The following is a 22,611-nucleotide window of genomic DNA, read 5'->3' as shown; positions in this document are numbered from 1 at the left end:
CCATGCGTTTTAATGGGTGTAAGGAGATGGATGGCTCTGTGGCGGGAAAAACGGCGCAGGGCAGGAGTAAGGGTTAGATCCCATTGGTGCGTGCAAGTAACACGCACATACAGGGAGAGAGTGAGAGAAAGAGGGAGGAGAGACAGCGCGCGCTTTGAGTTGGAATTAATTCCCGCACACAACTCACGTACGGGGTAGCCTATGCGGTAGCCTACGTGCTTAGGTACAATTATCAGGCTATAGAAACCCCAAAAGAGTGTTTAAAAATAATGGCCTCTGTCACTGGTGAAGGGACACTGTCCATAAAAGCACCTGAATCGCCTTCACACACACGCCACAGCCCCCGCCGCATCGCGCTTAACGATTATAGCCCTCTCCGCTGTCTAAACCAGACGAATCCTTATCAATGGAGCTGTTTGATTTACCGTAATAGCGAGTTAAAGAAGAGAGGTTGGGAAAACAGATATTGAAGAAGGGGCGGGTGGAGAGTGTGTGAGAGAGAGTGTGTGTGTGTGAGAGAGAGAGAGAGAGAGAGAGAGAGGGCGCGCATGTCCAATCCTTCCATGCAGGCTTTAGACGCTCTTCACCACTGGCGAGTTTTTCCTCCTTCCCTCCCTCTCTCTTCCACCCATCTTGCATGTGCTACGTTTACCGAGCCTGACAGATCTCTCTCCAGCGGCATTGGACACTGCGGGGGGAACAAGCCCACTATGGATTGCTAAAACTCGGGCTTCTTCTTCTCTTTTCCTTCCTTCTCTCTCACCTTGTGTCCTCCTCCTCTATGTATCTCCACAGTTGTTAAGGGACGGAAAATGAGGATTATTTACCCGCACTTTCTCGGGGTGTTTTCCGCCCTATGGGGGCTGGCGACTGGGGCTTTCCCCAGCAGCGTTCAGATAGGTGAGTAGGATAAAGACCTTTAACAATACACACTGCGTCTAGAACAGAGCTCTGTTATAGCCGAGGTTTTAAGGCATCTTTTAAATGGTTTTCTTCCCCAATCGTGTGTATTTATCTAAGTGGATTTGCTATGCCGTTATTTATGTTCATTATGTAGCCTACAGAGGGAAAACCTTGTATGTTTCTCGGCTGATGTGACTCAGATGATTATTCATAATTGTGGTAATTGTTTTCCCGCGGTGAGAACGGAAAGCTAAATGTCTTCCTGTCTCTCTCGCTCTCTCTCTCTCTCTCTCTCACCTCTCTCTCACTCTCTCTCTCTCTCTCTCTCTCTCTCTCTCACACCTCTCTCTCACTCTCTCTCTCTCTCTCTCTCTCTCTCTCTCTCTCTCTCACCTCTCTCTCACTCTCTCACTCTCTCTCTCTCTCTCTCTCTCTCTCTCTCACTCTCTCTCTCACCTCTCTCTCACTCTCTCTCTCTCTCTCTCTCTCTCTCTCTCTCTCTCTCTCTCACCTCTCTCTCACTCTCTCTCTCTCTCTCTCTCTCTCTCTCTCACACCTCTCTCTCACTCTCTCTCTCTCTCTCTCTCTCTCTCTCTCTCTCTCTCACTCTCTCTCTCTCTCTCTCTCTCTCACACCTCTCTCTCACTCTCTCTCTCTCTCTCTCTCTCTCTCTCTCTCTCTCTCACCTCTCTCTCACTCTCTCTCTCTCGCTTTCTTCCTTTTTGTCTCTGTCTCGCTCTTCCCTTCTTTCGCGTTATTTGTAGTTTAAAACGGGCATCCTGCGCTCATGAATGTTTTAGCGCGCAATGTTCCGTACGGTGCTGTTCTGAGTCAGATCGCCACTGCAGCATCCTCCCGTGCCATACATAGCAGGATAACCCTATCTACCCGATCCGAGTCCGAGCCCTTCAGCACAGGCTAGATCAAAGTTTCTATTAAATTAAACATGATCCACTGCCCTTCGTCAGTTATATACCCCATCCTATAACAGTCATACACACACACACACACACACACCCAGACAGACACACACGCACATGCACACGCACGCGCGCACACACACACACACACACACACACACACACACACACACACACACACACACACACACACACACACACACACACACACACACACACACACACACACACAGACAGACACACACACACACACACACACACACACACACACACACACACACACACACACACACACACACACACACACACACACACAGTGCTCTGTTCTAGAGGTGTATGTTAATGTATGCTCTGCATCACTCCTTGTGGGGTGCAGGAGGAGAGGCTATGTAATGAGACTGGCCTCTGACTCTGTCTCACTCTTTTCACTGAGCTGCCGATAAAGTTATTATGCGTATATGGTCTGATGGATACGCACGCACGCACGCACGCACGCACACACACACACACACACACACACACACACACACACACACACACACACACACACACACACACACACACACACACACACACACACCACAGCCAATGCCCAGCCCAGGACAGCACGCAGTATGACTGTTCACTTGAGAATGCATTTGCATATCGCTTCAATGCACATAAGTGGAATGGAATTTAAGGCAGAGGGAAATCTATTTCTTGGAGAATGTAAAAATAACATGTCATGTTGCATTCAAAGGCTTAGTAATAAACTTGTGTTACTGTAATTAATGCAGAGGAAAGATCAGTGATCGTGAGTTGCATTCAGGCTTCAGTAATACCCTGAGCCGTGTAGACTCTATGCTTGGGGTCTGAATTCTATTGCACTATTGTTGGATGTCTGGGAATGATATGTCAGTTGAGGCGATGTTTGGGATGTCTGTGAATGACCTGCCATTTGAGGTGAATGTAATGGGTGCGTGCTGGTGGCAGGGAAGTCAGGCGAAGGAGAGTGAACTTGGTATAAATGGAGCAGTTTAATAAATGCTAAAAAACTCCAAAAACCATTACATACAAAAACAACATAAAAGGGTAGAAAACCCGTCACACACCAGAACATGACTATCCCAATAACATACAACAAACAATCACTGAGACATGAGGGGAAACAGAGGGTTAAATACACAACATGTCATTGATGGGATTGAAACCATGTGTGATGGAAGACAAGACAAAACCAATGGAAAATGAAAAATGGATCAGCGATGGCTGGAAAGTCGGTGACGTCGACCGCCGAACATCGCCCAATCAAGGAGAGGAACCAAGTTTGGCGGAAGTCGTGACAGTGAATAACATTTAATTTTAGGTGATGTTTGACCTGTTTGTGAATGACATGTAATTTTTGGTGATGTTTGACCTGTTTGTGATTGACATGTAATTTGAGGTGATGTTTGGAATGCCCTTGTGATTAGAGTGTCCGCTCTAATATTGGAAGGTTGTGATTTTAATCCCTGGTCGAGTCATAACAACGACTGTAAAAATCTGACTTGATGCATCTCTGCTTGGCACTCAGCGTTAAGAAGATAGATTGGGGGCAAGATCCTGCAATAGTCTAGCGTCCTATCCAGGTGGTGTACTTTTACACCAAGCAGACTCGTGCTACAAAAACAAGAGATATGCTCCTGTGTTCTGGCTCACACAAGCTACAACTATTTACTTACTGGCATGCCATTTGAGGTGATGTTTGGGATGTTTGTGAATGACATGCCATTTGAGGTGATCATTTGGATGTTTGTGAATGGCATGCCATTTGGGGTGATGTTTGGGATGTTTGTGAATGACATGCCAAAGGGAGGTTGTTGCCCTCCTGCCTTGCCTTCTCCCTTCCTCCCTCCTCCCCTGTCATAATTTCCCCGCTCCCTCTCATCCTCCCCGCCACTCTCCCTCTGTTCATCTGCCACCTTACTTTCTGATGTATCTCTCTCTCTCTGTCTCTATTTTTTTCTGACTTTCTCTTCCTCTGTCTCTCTCTCTTTCTCTCTCTCCCTCTGTCAATTCATTTTAATTGACCCTCCCCCCTCTCTCTCTCCCCATCTGTCTCTCTCTCTATCTGTCTCCCTCTCTCTCTACTCCCTCTGTCTTACTCTCTCCATCTGTCTTACTCTCTCCTGCTCTCTACAGATTTCAGAATACTCCCCCCCCACTCTCAGCCATATCTCCCCCATTTTCTACCTTATCTTTCTCTCCACTCTCTCCCATATATCCCACCAATGCAGGGTTTCTCAAACTCGGTACTGGGTGCACGTTTTTTTTCTCTCTTTCATAGCACTATACAACTTATTCAAATAATCAAAGCTTTATTGTTAGTTGGTTATTTGAATATAGTGTAGAGCTAGGGCAAAAACCAAAACGGCCCAGGACCGAGTTCGAGACACCCTGTGCCAATGAAGCACAGTTAAAATCCAACTCTCTTTTTCTCCTCATCTAGGTGGTCTGTTTATCAGGAACACGGACCAAGAGTACACGGCATTTCGATTGGCTATCTTCCTGCACAACACCAGCCCCAATGCCACAGAGGCTCCTTTCAACCTGGTACCCCATGTCGACAACATCGAGACAGCTAACAGCTTCGCCGTCACCAATGCCTGTGAGTACTACCAGATAAGAGTTTGTGTATGTGTGCGCGTGTGCACTCAAACCTTGTACCACACACATAGAGAAAGTCTCAAACGCCTGTGAGGTGTATATGAGGCTATCATTCACTATTGGAAGAGGGGAAAGGGGTTGCTGTGTCAGCTTAGCTTGAGAACATGACTGATCTATGTCTACATTGAAATGAGGGAGGTCTATGTGATGACCAGATCCCTCAGGAAGTACATCTGCACTGTCAACCTAATGGAATCCCCATGGATCTCATCTTGGTAAATGGAGTTTAATAGAACTATTGGAACAGTTGGATTCCATGTGGATTACCTGGTCTTTCTTATGAGATAATATCTGTCTAAACCTTCTTTCAATAGTCCCAGAGTTGTGTGTCATATTGAGGCCCAATAACTTGTTTTCTACGGTAGAGCCAGGCCAATTTCCACTGTGTGGAATTTGGCCCGAGGACTAAAGCTCTGTGGTTAATTTGGAAAATTGAATCAAGAGTAACAAAGGGAAATGAAAAGACACTATCATTTACTGGCTTGCCTGGAGATTGAATAGAATATATTATCAAAAAAGGCAACGGGGGAAGGAAATGAAGTGTGGTCGTGTATTGGTGTATGTTTTGAATTAAGGATGCAGCTGCTGTCTTATCAAGACCAAATTTGGCATAGTCATCCTCAACTACTCTCTCTCGCTAGCTGCTACTGCTACTGCTGAGGGCAGCTTTGTTATTTAAATATGAAGAACTGTTGGTGACTTCCCTCTGACTGTAGAAGGCTGTGACTGGGCCAGCCTGATCACTGGAAATAGACTTTGATTTTGGACGTTTCAAAAGGTCCTGAGAACATCGATATATGCCTTTGTCAGCGCTCACAAAAAGAGTTTAAAAAAGATTGCCAAGCACTGGGCACAAACTGGTGATGCTTGGAGACAGAGCTGCTTAGACCACAGCTCCATCGCAGTTCACAATGATACCTGATGGTAATAGCGCATAAGTGTTCATTATTTAGCTTTAAGCCTTCCCCAAACCATAGCCCTGACCTTAACCACTTGGAAATAATACCTACATGTAACTATTGATTGTGGAAACAAATCCACACAATTACATAAAGGGATAAGATTTTGAATGATACAGTGCCTTCAGAAAGTATTCATACCCCTGGACTTATTCCACATTTAGTTCTGTTTTTTCTTACCCATCTACACACAATTCCTCATAATGACGAAGTGAAAACATGTTTTTAGAAATGTTTGCAAATGTATTGAAAATGGAATATCTAATTTACATATTTACATATTCACACCCATGAGTCAACACATGTTAGAATCACCTTTGGTGGTGATGACAACTGTGAGTTTTTCTCAGTAAGTCTCTAACAGCTTTGCACTCCTAGATTGTACAATATTTGCCCGTTACTATTTTTTTAATTCTTCAAGCTCTGTCAAATTGGTTGTTCATCATTGATAGACAACCATTTTTAGGTCTTGCCACAGATTTTTTTAAGTAGATTAAAGTCAAAACTGTTACAGTTTTAAATCTACTTGAAAAACTCTGTGGCACGACCTAAAAATGGTTGTCTATCAATGATGAACAACCAATTTGACAGAGCTTGAAGAATTAAAAAAATAGTAACGGGCCACTCAGAATTATTCACTCTCTTATTTGTAAGTAACTCCAATGTAGATTTGGCCTTGTATTTGAGGTTATTTGAAAGCTGAAAGGTGTATTCATCTCCCAGTGTCTGGTGGAAAGCAGACTGAACCAGAATTTCCACCAGGATTTTGCCTGTGCTTAGCTCCATGCCATTTCTTTTTTATCCTAAAAATCTCTCCAGTCTTTAATGCTCACAAGCATACCCATAACATGATGCAGCCACCACTATGCTTGAATATATGGAGAGTGGTACTCAGTAATGTGGTGTATTGGATTTGCCCCAAATATAACACTTTGTATTCAGGACAAAAAGTGAATTGCTTTGCCACATTTTTTGCAGTATCACTTTAGTGCCTTTGTTGCAAACAGGATGCATGTTTTGGAATATTTTTTCTCCTATCACAGCCATTAAACTCTGTAACTGTTTTAAAGTCACCATTAGCATCATGGTGAAATCCCTGAGTGGTTCCCTTCTTCTTCGGCAACTGAGTTAGGAAGGATTCCCCTTATCTTTGTAGTGAATGGGTGTATTGATACACCATCCAAAATATAATTAATAACTTCATCATGCCCTAAAAGATATTCAATGTCTTCTTTTTTCATTTTTTACCCATCTACCAATAGGTGCCCTTTTTGCAAGGCATTTGAAAACCTCCCTGGTCTTTGTGGTTGAATCTATGTTTGAAATTCACTGCTCAACTGAGGGACCATACAGATAATTGAATGTGTGGGGTACAAAAATGAAGTAGTCATAAAAAAAGTATGTAATACACCATTATTGCACACAGAGTGAGTTCATGTAACTTATGTGACTTGTTAAGCACATGTTCACTCGTGAACTTATTTAGGCTTGCCATAACAAAGGGTGTAACATATTCGCTGGGAGTCAGGAAGCAGGTGCACAAGGTGAGTTTAATAATAATTAAAGGCAGATAAACAAAACAAGAGAAGCACACTAAAAGAGACAAAACCAGTACTGCCTGATGACTGAGGCTACTGAGGACTAAATAAAGGGAAGGTGATCTAGGTGATGGAGAGCAGGTGCGCGTAATGATGGGGAGCAGGTGCGCGTAATGATGGTGCCAGGACCGGGGGTTAGTAGACCGGTGATGTCGAGCACTGGAGAGGGGGAGTGGGAGTACGAGTGACAAAGGGGTTCACTCAAGACATTTCACCTTTTAATTTTTTTATTAATTTGTAAAAATGTCTATAAACAGAATTCCATGTTGACATTTAGGGGGTATTCTGTGTAGGCCAGTGACAAAAAAAAGTGTAGTTTAATCCATTCTAAATTCAGACAGTAACACAAATAAATGTGAAAACAGTTAAGGGTGTGAATACTTCTGAAGGCACTGTACAAGTTTTATTTCCCTGACCAATCAAAACTTGTTTTCTCATTTTCTATCTTGTCTCTGCAGCAGTCATATGGTGAGCAATATGTTTGGAACATCAAATCGCAATGAAATCACAGTATCGAATCATAGTGCATACTGTATAGAATCATGACAATCACAATACATATTGTATCGGCACCTAAGTATCGTGATAATGTTCTGTCGTGAGGTCCCCGGCAATTACCAGGCCTAAACCTAAACCTTTGATATGTTTCTATTTTAACCCTATATCCTGTAACCACGTGGATTTAATGCATAAAAAAAGAAACGTCGAATTTGGAAGGGAAATGATGAGATCTTGATGGACTGGGCTGCCATTGTGTGCCCAGTGGTGTTGATATGAAACAAGGACTGTTGGGGACTCTGTGTGATAAAACCGTGTTGATTGGTATCACTCTCTCACTATCTTGCTCTCTCTCTTTCTGTCTCTGTCTCTCAGACTGTGTGAAAGCTGGATAATTACAGACTAATGTGGCACGGTATACTGACACTTCTGTACTTTTTCAATACTAGAACATGAAAAATGGTTCAGTACTAGAATTTTTGTTACATTCGGTACTTATATCAAATGTATTTAGCGTCCTTTACTCATTGAGTGTGGATGAAGTCTGTCTATCAGCGCAGCCGATGTCCCCTTATATCGCGAGCGTACTGTGCCTGCTACACTTAGTCATTGGTAGCTCTAGTCTGTCCTGAGGAACCACTGATCTCACTGGGAGTTTGGGCTGCATCATGTTAGCTCCCCTCTTATATTGACTCTAGTCTGTCCTGAGGAACCACTGGGAGTCTGGACTGTATCATGTTAGCTCCCCTCTCATACTGACTCTATTCTGTCCTGAGGAATCACTGGGAGTCTGGACTGTATCATGTTAGCTCCCATCTCATACTGACTCTAGTCTGTCCTGAGGAACCACTGGGAGTCTGGACTGTATCATGTTAGCTCCCCTCTCATACTGACTCTAGTCTGTCCTGAGGAACCACTGGGAGTCTGGACTGTATCATGTTAGCTCCCCTCTCATACTGACTCTAGTCTGTCCTGAGGAACCACTGGGAGTCTGGACTGTATCATGTTAGCTCCCCTCTTATATTGACTCTAGTCTGTCCTGAGGAACCACTGGGAGTCTGGACTGTATCATGTTAGCTCCCCTCTCATACTGACTCTATTCTGTCCTGAGGAATCACTGGGAGTCTGGACCGTATCATGTTAGCTCCCATCTCATACTGACTCTAGTCTGTCCTGAGGAACCACTGGGAGTCTGGACTGTATCATGTTAGCTCCCATCTCATACTGACTCTAGTCTGTCCTGAGGAACCACTGGGAGTCTGGACTGTATCATGTTAGCTCCCCTCTCATATTGACTCTAGTCTGTCCTGAGGAACCACTGGGAGTCTGGACTGTATCATATGTTAGCTCCCCTCTCATACTGACTCTAGTCTGTCCTGAGGAACCACTGGGAGTCTGGACTGTATCATGTTAGCTCCCCTCTCATACTGACTCTAGTCTGTCCTGAGGAACCACTGGGAGTCTGGACTGTATCATGTTAGCTCCCCTCTCATATTGACTCTAGTCTGTCCTGAGGAACCACTGGGAGTCTGGACTGCATCATGTTAGCTCCCCTCTCATACTGACTCTAGTCTGTCCTGAGGAACCACTGGGAGTCTGGACTGCATCATGTTAGCTCCCCTCTCATACTGACTCTAGTCTGTCCTGAGGAACCACTGGGAGTCTGGACTGTATCATGTTAGCTCCCCTCTTATATTGACTCTAGTCTGTCCTGAGGAACCACTGGGAGTCTGGACTGTATCATATGTTAGCTCCCTCTCATACTGACTCTAGTCTGTCCTGAGGAACCACTGGGAGTCTGGACTGTATCATGTTAGCTCCCCTCTCATACTGACTCTAGTCTGTCCTGAGGAACCACTGGGAGTCTGGACTGCATCATGTTAGCTCCCCTCTCATACTGACTCTAGTCTGTCCTGAGGAACCACTGGGAGTCTGGACTGTATCATGTTAGCTCACCTCTCATACTGACTCTAGTCTGTCCTGAGGAACCACTGGGAGTTTGGGCTGCATCATGTTAGCCCCTCTCATACTGACTCTAGTCTGTCCTGAGGAACCACTGGGAGTTTGGGCTGCATCATGTTAGCTCCCCTCTCATACTGACTCTAGTCTGTCCTGAGGAACCACTGGGAGTTTGGGCTGCATCATGTTAGCTCCCCTCTCATACTGACTCTAGTCTGTCCTGAGGAACCACTGGGAGTCTGGACTGCATCATGTTAGCCCCTCTCATACTGACTCTAGTCTGTCCTGAGGAACCACTGGGAGTCTGGACTGCATCATGTTAGCTCCCCTCTCATACTGACTCTAGTCTGTCCTGAGGAACCACTGGGAGTCTGGACTGCATCATGTTAGCTCCCCTCTCATACTGACTCTAGTCTGTCCTGAGGAACCACTGGGAGTCTGGACTGCATCATGTTAGCTCCCCTCTCATACTGACTCTAGTCTGTCCTGAGGAACCACTGGGAGTCTGGACTGCATCATGTTAGCTCCCCTCTCATACTGAACAGAAGTTAACAAACCTGAATAATGCAACACAACATGTAGAAATGTTGAAACTGTTCATTACTGTATGCAAAACAATGTCTAGAACACTTTACAATGCAATGAAGCACAGGTAGCTTCCAGCTTTGTAGGCTAACTTTCCTTGCTAGCTTAAAGCTGAATATAAGAATATAACACCAATTCACTTCCATAATAGTGTTTTGTGATAGCATGCAAACCACAAAGCAAAATATACTGACTTCAAAAAGGATTGTCACCAAAAACAATAATTGCCAAAAATCTTTATTTGATCATTTGTCTCCTTCGCCTCAGTCACGTCTATCCTTAATATATATATATATATATATACAGTTGAAGTCGGAAGTTTACATACACCTTAGCCAAATACATTTCAACCTAGTTTTTCACAATTCCTGACACTTAATCTGTGTAAAAGTTCTCTGTCAAAATCAAAATTTATTTGTCACATACACATGGTTAGCAGATGTTAATGCGAGTGTAGCGAAATGTTATAGGCCAGTTAGGATCACCACTTATTTTAAGAATGTGAAATGTCAGAATAATAGTAGAGATAATGATTTATTTCAGCTTTCATTTCTTTCATCACATTCCCAGTTTGTCAGAAGTTTACATACACTCAATTAGTATTTGGCAGCATTGACTTTAAATTGTTTAACTTGGGTCAAACATTTCAGGAAGCCTTTCGCAAGCTTCCCACAATAAGTCAGGTTTGTAGACCTCCTTGCTTGCACACGCTTTTTCAGTTCTGCTCACAAACTTTCTATAGGATTAAGGTCAGGGCTTTGTGATGTCCACTCCAATACCTTGACATTGTTGTATTTAAGCCATTTTGGCACAACTTTGGAAGTATGCTTGGGGTCATTGTCCATTTGGAAGACCCATTTGCGATCAAGCTTTAACTTTCTGACTGATGTCTTGAGATGTTGCTTCAATATATCCTCATCATTTTCCTTTCTCATGTTGCCATCTATTTTGTGAACTGCACCAGTCCCTCCTGCAGCAAAGCACCCCCTCAACATTATGGCGTGGCAGCGTAGCCTAGTGGTTAGAGCGTTGGACTAGTAACCAAAAGGTTGCAAGTTCAAATCCCTGAGTTAACAAAGGTACAAATCTGTCATTCTGCCCTTGAACCAGGCAGTTTACCCACTGTTCCTAGGCTGGCATTGAAAATAAGAATGTTTTCTTAACTGACTTGCCTAGTTAAATAAAGGTAAACAAAAAAATGATGCTGCCACCCCTGTGCTTCATGGTTGGAATGGTGTTCTTCGGCTTGCAAGAATGTACTTTCATGCAAAAAGTGCAAATCAATCCCAGAACAACAGCAAATGACCTTGTGAAGATGCTGGAGGAAACAGGTATAAGATTATTTATATCCACAGTAAAAACGAGTCCTATATCGACATAACCTGAAAGGCCGCTCAGCAAGGAAGAAGCCACTGCTCCAAAACCGCCATAAAAAAGCCAGACTATGGTTTGCAACTCCACAAAGATCATACTTCTTGGAGAAATGTCCTCTGGTCTGATGAAACAAAAATATAACTGTTCGACCATAATGACAATCGTTATGTTTGGAGGAAACATAACAATCTTTTTCTGAGGTCTTAGCTGATTTCTTTTGATTTTCCCATGATGTCAAGAAAAGAGGCATTGAGCTGTAAGTAGGCCTTGAACTACATCCACAGGTACACCTCCAATTGACTCAAATTATGTCAATTAGCCTATCAGAAGCTTCTAAAGCAGTTACATCATTTTCTGGAATTTTCCAAGCTGTTTAAAGACACAGTCAACTTAGTGTTTTTAATCTTCTGACTCACTGGATTTGTGATACAGTGAATTATAAGTGAAATAATCTGTCTGTAAACAATTGTTGGAAAAATTACTTGTTTAATGCACAAAGTAGATCTCCTAACCGACTTGCCAAAACCAACTTCAACTGTGTAAATATATACACTACCGTCCCAAAGTTTGGGGTCACTTAGAAATGTCCTTGTTTTTGAAAGAAAATCAAAATTTTGGTCCATTAAAATAACATCAACTTGATTAAACACCAGTCTCAACGTCAACAGGGAAGACACAACTCCAGGATACTGGTCTTCTAGTTCCTCTGTCCAGTGTTCATTTGCCCATCTTTGTCCATTAAAGGTAACCTCAAATTGATCAGAAATACAGTGTAGCCATTGTTAATGTTGTAAATGACTATTGTAGCAGGAAACAGCAGATTGTTAATGGAATATCTACATAGGCGTACAAAGGCCCATTATCAGTAACCATCACTCATGTGTTCCAATGGTACGTTGTGATAGCCTTTTAAAATGATAAACTTGGATTAGCTAATTGATCATTAGAAAACCCATTTGCAATGATGTTAGCACAGCTAAAAACTTGTTGTTGTTGTTCTGATTAAATAAGCAATAAAACTAGCCTTCTTTAGACTAGTTGAGTATCTGGAGCATCAGCATTTGAAGGTCTGATTACAGGCTCAAATGGGCCAGAAACAAAGTACTTTCTTCTGAAACTCGTCAGTCAATTTTGTTCTGAGAAATGTAGGCTATTCCATGCAAGAACATGCCAAGAAACTGAAGATCTGGTACAATACTGTGTACTACTCCCTTCACAGAACTGCGCATACTTGCTCTAACCAGAATAGAAAGAGGAGTGGAAGGCCCCGGTGCACAACTTAGCAAGGACAAGTTCATTAGAGTGTCTAGTTTGAAAAACAGATGCTTCAAAAGTCCTCAAATGGCAGCTTCATTAAATAGTACCCGTAAAACAACAGTTTGAACATCAACAGCGAAGATGCGACTCCGGGATGCTGGCCTTTTAGGCAGAGTTGTAAAGTAAAAGCCATATCTCAGACTGGCCAATAGAAATAAAACATTAAGATGGGCAAATGAACACTGGACAGAGGAACTAGAAGACCAGTATCCTGGAGTTGTGTCTTCCCTGTTGACGTTGAGACTGGTGTTTAATCAAGTTGATGTTATTTTAATGGACCAAAATTTTGATTTTCTTTCAAAAACAAGGACATTTCTAAGTGACCAGAAACTTTTGAACAGTAGTGTGTATATATATATATATATTTTTGTTTGTTTGTTTTTTGTTATATATATATATATATTTTTGTTTGTTGTTGTTGCACAAAACAGGAAGAATACAAACAAACAATAACGATATGATACAGCGCATTCTGAATGTATTCAGACCACTTGGCTTTTTCAAAATGTTTTTACATTACAGCCTTACTCTAAAATGGATTAAATTGTTTTTTTTCCCTCATCAATCTACACACAACAAACAATAATGACACTTTTTTTTTTAAATGTTGCAAATGTTTAAAAAATGATAGACAAAAGATATGTTATTTACGTAACTATTCAGTCCCTTTGCTTTGGTATAGCTATCACATTGACTGCTCGAGGAATCTGGTCAGTGTCTGCAAGCTGATTTAGGATAACATCTCTGTCAGCAATGGAAATCCCTTTTATATCACTCTTTTTAATAAAACTTGTAAGAAGTCGGGTTGCAAGCAGAATTCCCAAAAAACGAATTTCTCAAGGGAGTAAAATAGAAATTCATGCTCCATTCTATTGAAGGATTCATACAAGTCTTAGAAGACAATACAACTAATCTTCAAAGATTAGATCAGAATAGTCCTTATGGTTTAATTAACACCAGTCGGATACTATTAGATATAAATGTATGTCTATTCCTCATGAAGCTAGACTGGGTCTCCTCTACAATAGAGTCCAATACCACTTTCATTCTTTTTGCAAATATATAGGGTAATATTTTGTAGTCGTTGTTGAGAAGACAGATTGGATGCTAATTATCCAGGAGACGCAAGTCTTTCTTGGGTTTAGGGATCAATGTAATTAGACCTTTAGACCTTTAGTTCAAACTGGGAGGGAGAGTCTTTCTGAAAAGACCTTCAACAGAAATGGGGCTAAATGTTGTGTAAAACTCAGCAGATATACCATCACTCCCAGGAGACGTTTTATTATATTTAAGGTGTTCATAGAATAAATGATCTCTTCAACTATAATAGGGTCATCACCAATGTTCCCTCTAATTTATGTCGGCTGTACCCGCTTTTAGTTACAGTTTTACTGTGAACACTGAGGCCGTACCCACTTTAAGTTACAGTTTTACTGTGAACACTGAGGCCGTACCCACTTTTAGTTACAGTTTTACTGTGCACACTGAGGCTGTACCCACTTTTAGTTACAGTTTTACTGTGAACACTGAGGCCGTACCCACTTTTAGTTACAGTTTTACTGTGAACACTGAGGCCGTACCCACTTTTAGTTACAGTTTTACTGTGAACACTGAGGCCGTACCCACTTTTAGTTACAGTTTTACTGTGAACACTGAGGCCGTACCCACTTTTAGTTACAGTTTTACTGTGAACACTGAGGCCGTACCCACTTTTAGTTACAGTTTTACTGTGAACACTGAGGCCGTTTTATTACCCACTAAATGAACACTGTCGGCTGTACCCACTTTTAGTTACAGTTTTACTGTGAACACTGAGGCCGTACCCACTTTAGTTAGTTTTACTGTGAACACAGTTTTAGTTACAGTTTTACTGTGAACACTGAGGCTGTACCCACTTTTAGTTACAGTTTTACTGTGAACACTGAGGCTGTACCCACTTTTAGTTACAGTTTTACTGTGAACACTGAGGCTGTACCCACTTTTAGTTACAGTTTTACTGTGAACACTGAGGCTGTACCCGCTTTTAGTTACAGTTTTACTGTGAACACTGAGGCTGTACCCGCTTTTAGTTACAGTTTTACTGTGAACACTGAGGCTGTACCTGCTTTTAGTTACAGTTTTACTGTGAACACTGAGGCCGTACCCGCTTTAAGTTACAGCTTTAACAGTGGCCAAGTAGGCTGCTGTGGTTACTTGATCATAATCTAGGCCTACCAGAGTGGCCTACCATCAAAAACAGTGGGGAAAATGCATCCAATAATGTTTTAACATGGAAATAGCTGTTCAATCATTCAGCCTACAGTAGCAGCCAATGTGTGGTCTTCAATGTAGGCCTACATTCCATCAGACATGAACCTGTTTATGCACTTGTCCTTCAGTCAAGGAGATGATGGAAAATGTTGTTGTGTTCTTTATTGCAAGAAACCAATTTACAAAATAAAATGCATTATTATTCCCATTCCATTATTACAGAGAATCAGACAAATTATGCTACCCTTGGTTACTTAGGTTATTCAAGCCTGTCTCAAAATGCACACTGCCCCTTTAAGACAAAAAAAGCTCTTCACCAGACTCCCTTTTCAAAGTTGTCTAGAAATATACATGCTTAGTGCTCTTGTACTAAGCAATCTCTCCACTATTGCTGACTACAAATGATCTATTACCTGGCTAATATCTCACTGTCTAGCAAAGGACATGAACAAAATGTGCACAAGTGGCTACATGCAGCGGTCACTTTGATCTCTAAACAAGCACATCTACTCACCACCACTCCTGCTGTAGTGTAAACACGGTCCAGTTCAAAGTAAATGGCACAAATCCATATATGGCAATAGTCTAGTTGCATATCGGCCTAGTGCAGCTCTGATTGGTTATGTCCCTCTGGTCTGTGTGGAGTACGGGCTGAGTCGTGCATGCCAATGCAATAGAATCTTTCTCCGATGTATTCTGCCTACTTAAAAATATATATTTAACCTTTATTTTTCTAGGCAAGTCGGTTAAGATCAAATTTTTATTTTACAATGACTGCCTCCCCCGGCCAAACCCTCCCCTAACCTGAAAGAAACTGTGTCAATTGTGTGCCACCCTATGGGACTCCCGATCATGGCTGGTTGTGATACAGCTCGGGATCGAACCAGGGTCTGTAGGGAGTCCTCTAGCACTGAGATGCAGTGCCGTAGACTGCTTCCATAGTTTGTTTTGTTTCGGAATGATGCATGGAAAGTGGTTAATATTGCATTGATTTCATCACAATTACCACAGTACCCCTATGTACTTTTTGAATATGTACTACTCTCTTCACAGAACAGCACAAACTGGCCCTAACCAGAATAGAAAGAGGAGTGGGAGGCCCTGGTGCACAACTTAGCAAGAGGACAAGTACATTAGAGTGTCTAGTTTGAGAAAAAGACACCTCACAAGTCCTCAACTGGCAGCTTCATTAAATAGTACCCGCAAAACACCAGTCTCAACATCAACAGTAGAGAGGCAACTCCAGGAGGCTGGCCTTCTAGGCAGAGTTGCAAAGAAAAAGCTATCTCTCAGACTGGCCAATAAAAAGAAAAGATTAAGATGGGCAAAAGAGCACAGACACTGGACAGAGGAACTCTGCCTAGAAGGCCAGCATCCCATCAACTTGCAACCAAAAATCAATGCGTGATTGTGTGGAGCGTGCCTTACTACGCCAAGTGAAAGACCTGTCATTAGGAAACTTTACTCTTCAAATATCTGTAATAGTAAATCTTTCTATAAACTGCCTCAAACTTGTCTTCATAGAAGTTGACTGTCCTGGAGGCCATCTATCAATGAAATGATTCAGAGCAATATTCCAATCCCCGACCTATTATAGTAAGTAAATCATTAGGGAACTTGGTTAGCCAATGGAGAATACGCTTTTCCAAATATTCCATTATCTGATCATTTTTTTAAAGTTTCAAATTGTGCACAGAAATTTTAGTAATAATAAATGTCATTGTTGATTACAGGAAAAATAAGTGCCAAAAATGCCATTGAAATTATTCTTTAGAGTGGTGACTCATTGTAATGAACACGATGGGAGACAGAGAGCTGGTTTCAAGCGCAGGGCGCAGCAGGTGCTTATTGTAAAGGACCACAGGAGGAGGCAAGTTGCTGGGTCCAGGGGCAGGCAGAAGGTCATACACAGGGGTTCCAAACAGGCAACAGTACAGACAGAGAAAAGGCTCGTAACGTCATCCGGGAGATCAGGCAATAGGTTGATAACAGGAAATCCGATAGGCTAAAGTACAGGCAGGGAATAAGGAAAAGGCGTCGTTAGTGAGGCAGGCAAAAACTATCATACACGGGAAGATTACGTCACGGGAAAAACAGAGCTCTGAATAGAAGTGTGTCACAAAACAAACAATACCTCACAATAATGGGGTGTAAAGAACTGAACTAAATAGTGTGTGATGATGACATACAGGTGTGTAAACAGGTGATCAGAATTCAGGTGATTGGGATCTGGAGAGTGAGCTGTGTTCAGGGAATCTGTGGTTGAGAGTGTAAGTTGGAAGCAGACGTCACAGTAGCCCCCCCCCTCCACGATGGCCTAGGAAGCTGAGCAGGGGGCCTCTCCCAGGGACGTGGAGCTGACGGTGGAAAGCCAGGATCATGGCTGGGTCGAGCATGTCCTGGGTGGGTACCCGGGACCGTTCTTAGGGTCTGTACCCCTCCCAAGCCACCAGGTAGTGGATGCAACCACCCAGGCACTTGGAGTAAAGGAGGGCTTGGACGGAATCAGCCAGTACACCGCCGTTGTCAAATGGAGGGGGTGCGCCACTGGAGGATGGAGAGGGCTGTACGTCACAGGCTTGAGAAGGGACACATGGAAGGATGAGGAGATCCGGTAATGGCGGGGCAACTGGAGATGGTAGGTGACAGGATTGATGCGGTGTATTACTTTGAAGGGACCAACGAACCGGGGACTGAACTTTTTGCAGGGGTCACAAAGCCGGATGTCCTGGGTAGAGAGCCACATATGTTGCCAAGGGTGAAAGAGTGGAGTAGGTTGGACCGTTTCTGGGAGAGGGAAGCTTGATGCCTGTGCTGATGTGTGGTCTCCCAAACCTGCTCGGCAGGCACATTTCCGGGCTCTGTCTCCCATGGGAACATGGGGGGTTGGACAGACTGAAAAAGAGTGAGATGGAGTGAGGAATGCACCAGGGAGTTCTGTGCGTTTTCGGCCCAGGCTAGATAACAACTCAACTTGTGTGGTTTTTGGGTGCAGTGTTGGCGAAGGTACTTACCTATTTCCTGATTCAGGCGTTCCGTCTGCCCATTGGTTTGGGGTTGGTATCTGGAGGATAGGCTGATGGAGACCCCCAGTCGGTTGCAGAAGGCTCGCCAAACCCTGGAGACGAACTGGGGTCCCCGATCTGAAACAATGTCTTCCGGGATCCCATACAGATACAACACCTGTTGGACCTTGCACTCGGCCATTTCCATGGCATTAGGTAGATGCGGAAAGGGGATGAGTTGGCACATCTTGGAGAACCGGTCCACTACCACTCGAATAGTAGTGAAGCCCGAAGAGTCTGGCAGATCAGTGAGGAAATCCATGGTGATGTGGGACCATGGTCTGTGTGGTGTAGATAAAGGCTCGAGCTTACCTGTAGGTAGTTGGCGAGGGCTCTTTGCCGAAGCACAGATGGGACAGGAAAGAACGTAATCTTGGACATCTGCTGTTAGGGATGGTGATCCCAGGCTGGCAGAACTCAGCGAGGTATGGCACCACTGCATTAGTTGGGGTCTGACGGACACCGGAACGTAGGACTTGCCTGCAGGGGTGTCGCAAGGTGCTGGGTCGTGGCATAGGGCCTCTTGGACCCCAGATTGTATTTCCCACTGTATGGGTCCCACGACACAAGACTGAGTCAGGATTTTTTATTTAATTTTTTTATTTCACCTTTATTTAACCAGGTAGGCAAGTTGAGAACAAGTTCTCATTTACAATTGTGACCTGGCCAAGATAAAGCAAAGCAGTTCGACAGATACAACGACACAGAGTTACACATGGAGTAAAACAAACATACAGTCACTAATACAGTATAAACAAGTCTATATACAATGTGAGCAAATGAGGTGAGAAGGGAGGTAAAGGCAAAAAAGGCCATGGTGGCAAAGTAAATACAATATAGCAAGTAAAACACTGGAATGGTAGATTTGCAGTGGAAGAATGTGCAAAGTAGAAATAAAAATAATGGGGTGCAAAGGAGCAAAATAAATAAATAAATAAAAATTAAATACAGTTGGGAAAGAGGTAGTTGTTTGGGCTAAATTATAGGTGGGCTATGTACAGGTGCAGTAATCTGTGAGCTGCTCTGACAGTTGGTGCTTAAAGCTAGTGAGGGAGATAAGTCTTTCCAGTTTCAGAGATTTTTGTAGTTCGTTCCAGTCATTGGCAGCAGAGAACTGGAAGGAGAGGCGGCCAAAGAAAGAATTGGTTTTGGGGGTGACTAGAGAGATATACCTGCTGGAGCGCATGCTACAGGTGGGAGATGCTATGGTGACCAGCGAGCTGAGATAAGGGGGGACTTTACCTAGCAGGGTCTTGTAGATGACATGGAGGATGGGCTCGGGAGCTGGGTTAGAGGAAGGGGAATCAAATAGACGGATAAGGAATCAGCCTTCACGTTTTTATTGACAGGCAGATAGGTGACTGTGATGATGAAGCGGGTGAAGAAGAGTGCCCAGCAAGCCTGTCTGGGGGTTGAGCCTCTTAGCACTTCTTAAGTACTCCAAATTGCGGTGGTCGGTAAGGACAAGGAATGGGTGATGAGCTCCCTCTAACCAGTGGCACCGCAGTGTACAGGTTTTTTGACTGGTAAGAGCTGAGAGTGGAGCGGTTGTGCTGCTGCAGTTTTGGATGAACCGACGGTAGTAGTTGGAAAATCCTAGGAAACGTTGTAGTTCCTTTATGGTGTTAGGTTTGGGCCAGTTAAGCATGGCCGTGACTTTGCCTTTATCCATGTTAACCCCTCCTGGTGTCAACACAAAACCTAGGAAGGTTACCGTAGTAACCTTGACATTTAGCTTGTGATCCTGTAGCCATTGGAGGACCTGTTGCACATGCTTTATGTGTTCTGCAATGGAGTGAGAGTAGATCAAGATATCGTCAATGTACATGATGAGGAACTGGTTGATCATGTCCTGGAAAACTTCATTCATGAAGGACTGGAAGACTGCGGAAGCATTGGTGACACCGTAGGGCATAACCAGGTATTCGTAGTGATCCCAAATGGTGATGAACACCGCCTTCCACTCATCCCCACTTTGGATACTGACCAGGCTGTAAGCACTACATAGGTCCAACTTGTTCTAGTGCGGCCGGAATAGGAGAAAGATGGAAGCGATTCTTGATGGTAAGGTCTTTGAGGGGTCAGTAATCTATGCAGGGACAGAGACTACCATCCCTTTTTTTTCTCACAAAAAAGAAACTGGATGCAGCCGGAGACGTGGCTGGACGGATGAATCCCATGTCGAGGGCCTCTTCTACAGTATATAGGTGTCCATAGCCTCATTCTCTGGAATGGACAAAGCGTAGATCCGACCCTGAGGAGGCGATACCTCAGGAAGGAGGTCGATCACACTGTCCTGCGGGCAATGAGGGGGCAGAATGCACTGAAGACACTCTGGAACTGGGCATATACAGGTGGGATGTGGGTTGGAATGGCAGATTCCGATCCTTCTATAGAGGTGGCTAGACAAGGTAGATTGAAGCAGTTCGTAAAACAGGCAGGAGACCATGACAGCAGTTCCCTTTGCCGCCAGGATATGGAAATGTCGTAAAGACTTAGCCAGGAGTGACCGAGGATGAGGGGTTCTTTAGGCAAAGACAACACCATTTACTGAATGACCTCAGAGGGAAGGAGGACAATCCGAGGAGTGATACTTTTGGGCATGCAAGTCACAAGACCAGTTCCGAGCGGTTGTCCGTCCAGCACATCAATCATAAAGGGAGGATTTGCAGGGATTAGTTTGCCTCTTAACTGTCGTACCCGAGGCCCCCGAGTCCACTCATCCCTCCACAAACTGAGTGACCCCATCAGCAGAAAGAGCCGGGATACCAAACTGCCTTTGGGTAATATTCAAAAACGTAGAGGTGCTTAAAACCGGGTGGAAGGGTTGTGGTCACCCCTTCGTTGGGAGGGGGGGGCAGCTAGTGAGTAGGCGGTTACCCTCTCCACAACCGGGTGGAAGAGGAGGGGTTGTGGTCACCCCTTCGTTGGGAGGGGGGGCGAACAGCTATTGAGTAGGTAGTTACTCTCTCCACAACCGGGTGGAGGAGGAGGGGTTGTGGTCACCCCTTCGTTTGGGGGGGTACAGCTATTGAGTAGGTGGTTACTCTCTCCACAACCGGGTGGAAGAGGAGGGGTTGTGGTCACCCCTTCGTTGGGAGGGGGGACAGCTAGTGAGTAGGTGGTTACTCTCTCCACAACCGGGTGGAAGAGGAGGGGTTGTGGTCACCCCTTCGTTGGGAGGGGGTGGACAGCTAGTGAGTAGGTGGTTACTCTCTCCGCAACCGGGTGGAAGAGGAGGGGGTGGTCACCCCTTCGTTGGGAGGGGGTGGACAGCTAGTGAGTAGGTGGTTACTCTCTCCCCGGGTGGAAGAGGAGGGGTTGTGGGGGGGGGACAGCTATTGAGTAGGCCACGCCCCTCTCCACAATAGAGGCACACGTTTCCACGTAACCTCTGATGTCTCTCGGCAGGCGTGAGAGGGGCGTGGCCGAGGTGCATGGGTTCGGGGCTATTAGACCGTAGTGGACGAGAGAAGGGCGTGGAAGACTCGCAGGCCATGGGCGACTGTATAGGTCTGCAGTCCACCAGTAGGTATTGAGGCAGGCAAAAACGATCATACACGGTAGGATGTCACAAAACACACAATACCTCACAATGATGGGCTGCACAGAACTGAACTAAATAGTGTGTGATAATGACATACAGGTGTGTAAACAGGTGATTAGAATTCAGGTGATTGGGATCTGGAGAGTGAGCTGCATTCAGGGGATATAGGTGTTTGAGAGTGTGAGTTGGAAGCAGACGTTACATTCATGAACTGTGAGAGAGCCATAAATAATTTCCCCACTGCGATCTCCAGAAGTTGACGCCAGTAGAAATACAATTAGACTCTTGAAAAAAAATATACATCGGTTTGAAAGCTGTTTTGATCATAATAATAAGAATAATAAGGCTATGTGCTTTACATTATTTCTAGCATTGAGTTAGTCTCGTCTCTCCTGTCTCTCTCACGGAGTGTGAATGACGTCATTAGGTCTTAGAGGTCTTACATAAGAAGAGATTGCTTCTTCTATGCAAATGTTGTTGATCAGAACAATAAATATGTCCCAAATGCAAAAAAAAAACTAAGATTGTTTGTCATCTGCAGTCTCATGAAATCAGCCAAAACAAGCTCAATAACTCAATGCATTCACACACTCCTATTGAATATGCATTCACCTGTATTGTGAATAGATCTAAGCAACATCTTGATTTACCCAGTTTATCAATAGAGATTTACCATTCAAATAAATGATTACCATTATGTTGTTTTGTTAGATTGATAAAAGCAAAGTCAAATTGATTGTATGATTCGTTAATGCATATGTAGCTGAAAAATTGTCATCAAATATTTCAAAAGTAATGATATTGAACTCAAAAGATCTGTCTTGTTTTGGTAACGTTTTGGTATCAATTATCGTGATGGTATAGAGTATCGCGATACTAAACCTGGTATCAGTATCGAAGTGAAAATTCTGGTATCATGATAACACTATTGCAGACTGACTGTAATACTGT

At 43.7% G+C, this 22,611-nt stretch overlaps 1 protein-coding gene across 5 annotated transcripts in view; it reads left to right on the top strand.

Annotated features, from left to right (window-relative positions):
* The first annotated feature begins 571 nt into the window (after positions 1–571).
* Positions 572–22,611, top strand: part of gria4a (glutamate receptor, ionotropic, AMPA 4a) — a 184,434-nt gene continuing 162,394 nt past the window's right edge. For all 5 annotated transcript variants that reach the window (XM_042297607.1, XM_042297606.1, XM_042297609.1 and 2 more), the window contains exons 1-2: positions 572–900; positions 4,291–4,449. In XM_042297607.1, coding sequence (XP_042153541.1) covers positions 813–900; positions 4,291–4,449 — 247 coding nt within the window. In that variant the 5' untranslated portion in view covers positions 572–812. The remainder of the gene's footprint in view (positions 901–4,290; positions 4,450–22,611) is intronic.

This window comes from Oncorhynchus tshawytscha, linkage group LG14, assembly GCF_018296145.1.
Source record: "Oncorhynchus tshawytscha isolate Ot180627B linkage group LG14, Otsh_v2.0, whole genome shotgun sequence".
Lineage (NCBI taxonomy): Eukaryota > Metazoa > Chordata > Actinopteri > Salmoniformes > Salmonidae > Oncorhynchus > Oncorhynchus tshawytscha.
The sequence above is the reverse complement of the archived record's forward strand: the minus strand, read 5'-3'. Positions and strand labels throughout refer to the sequence as shown.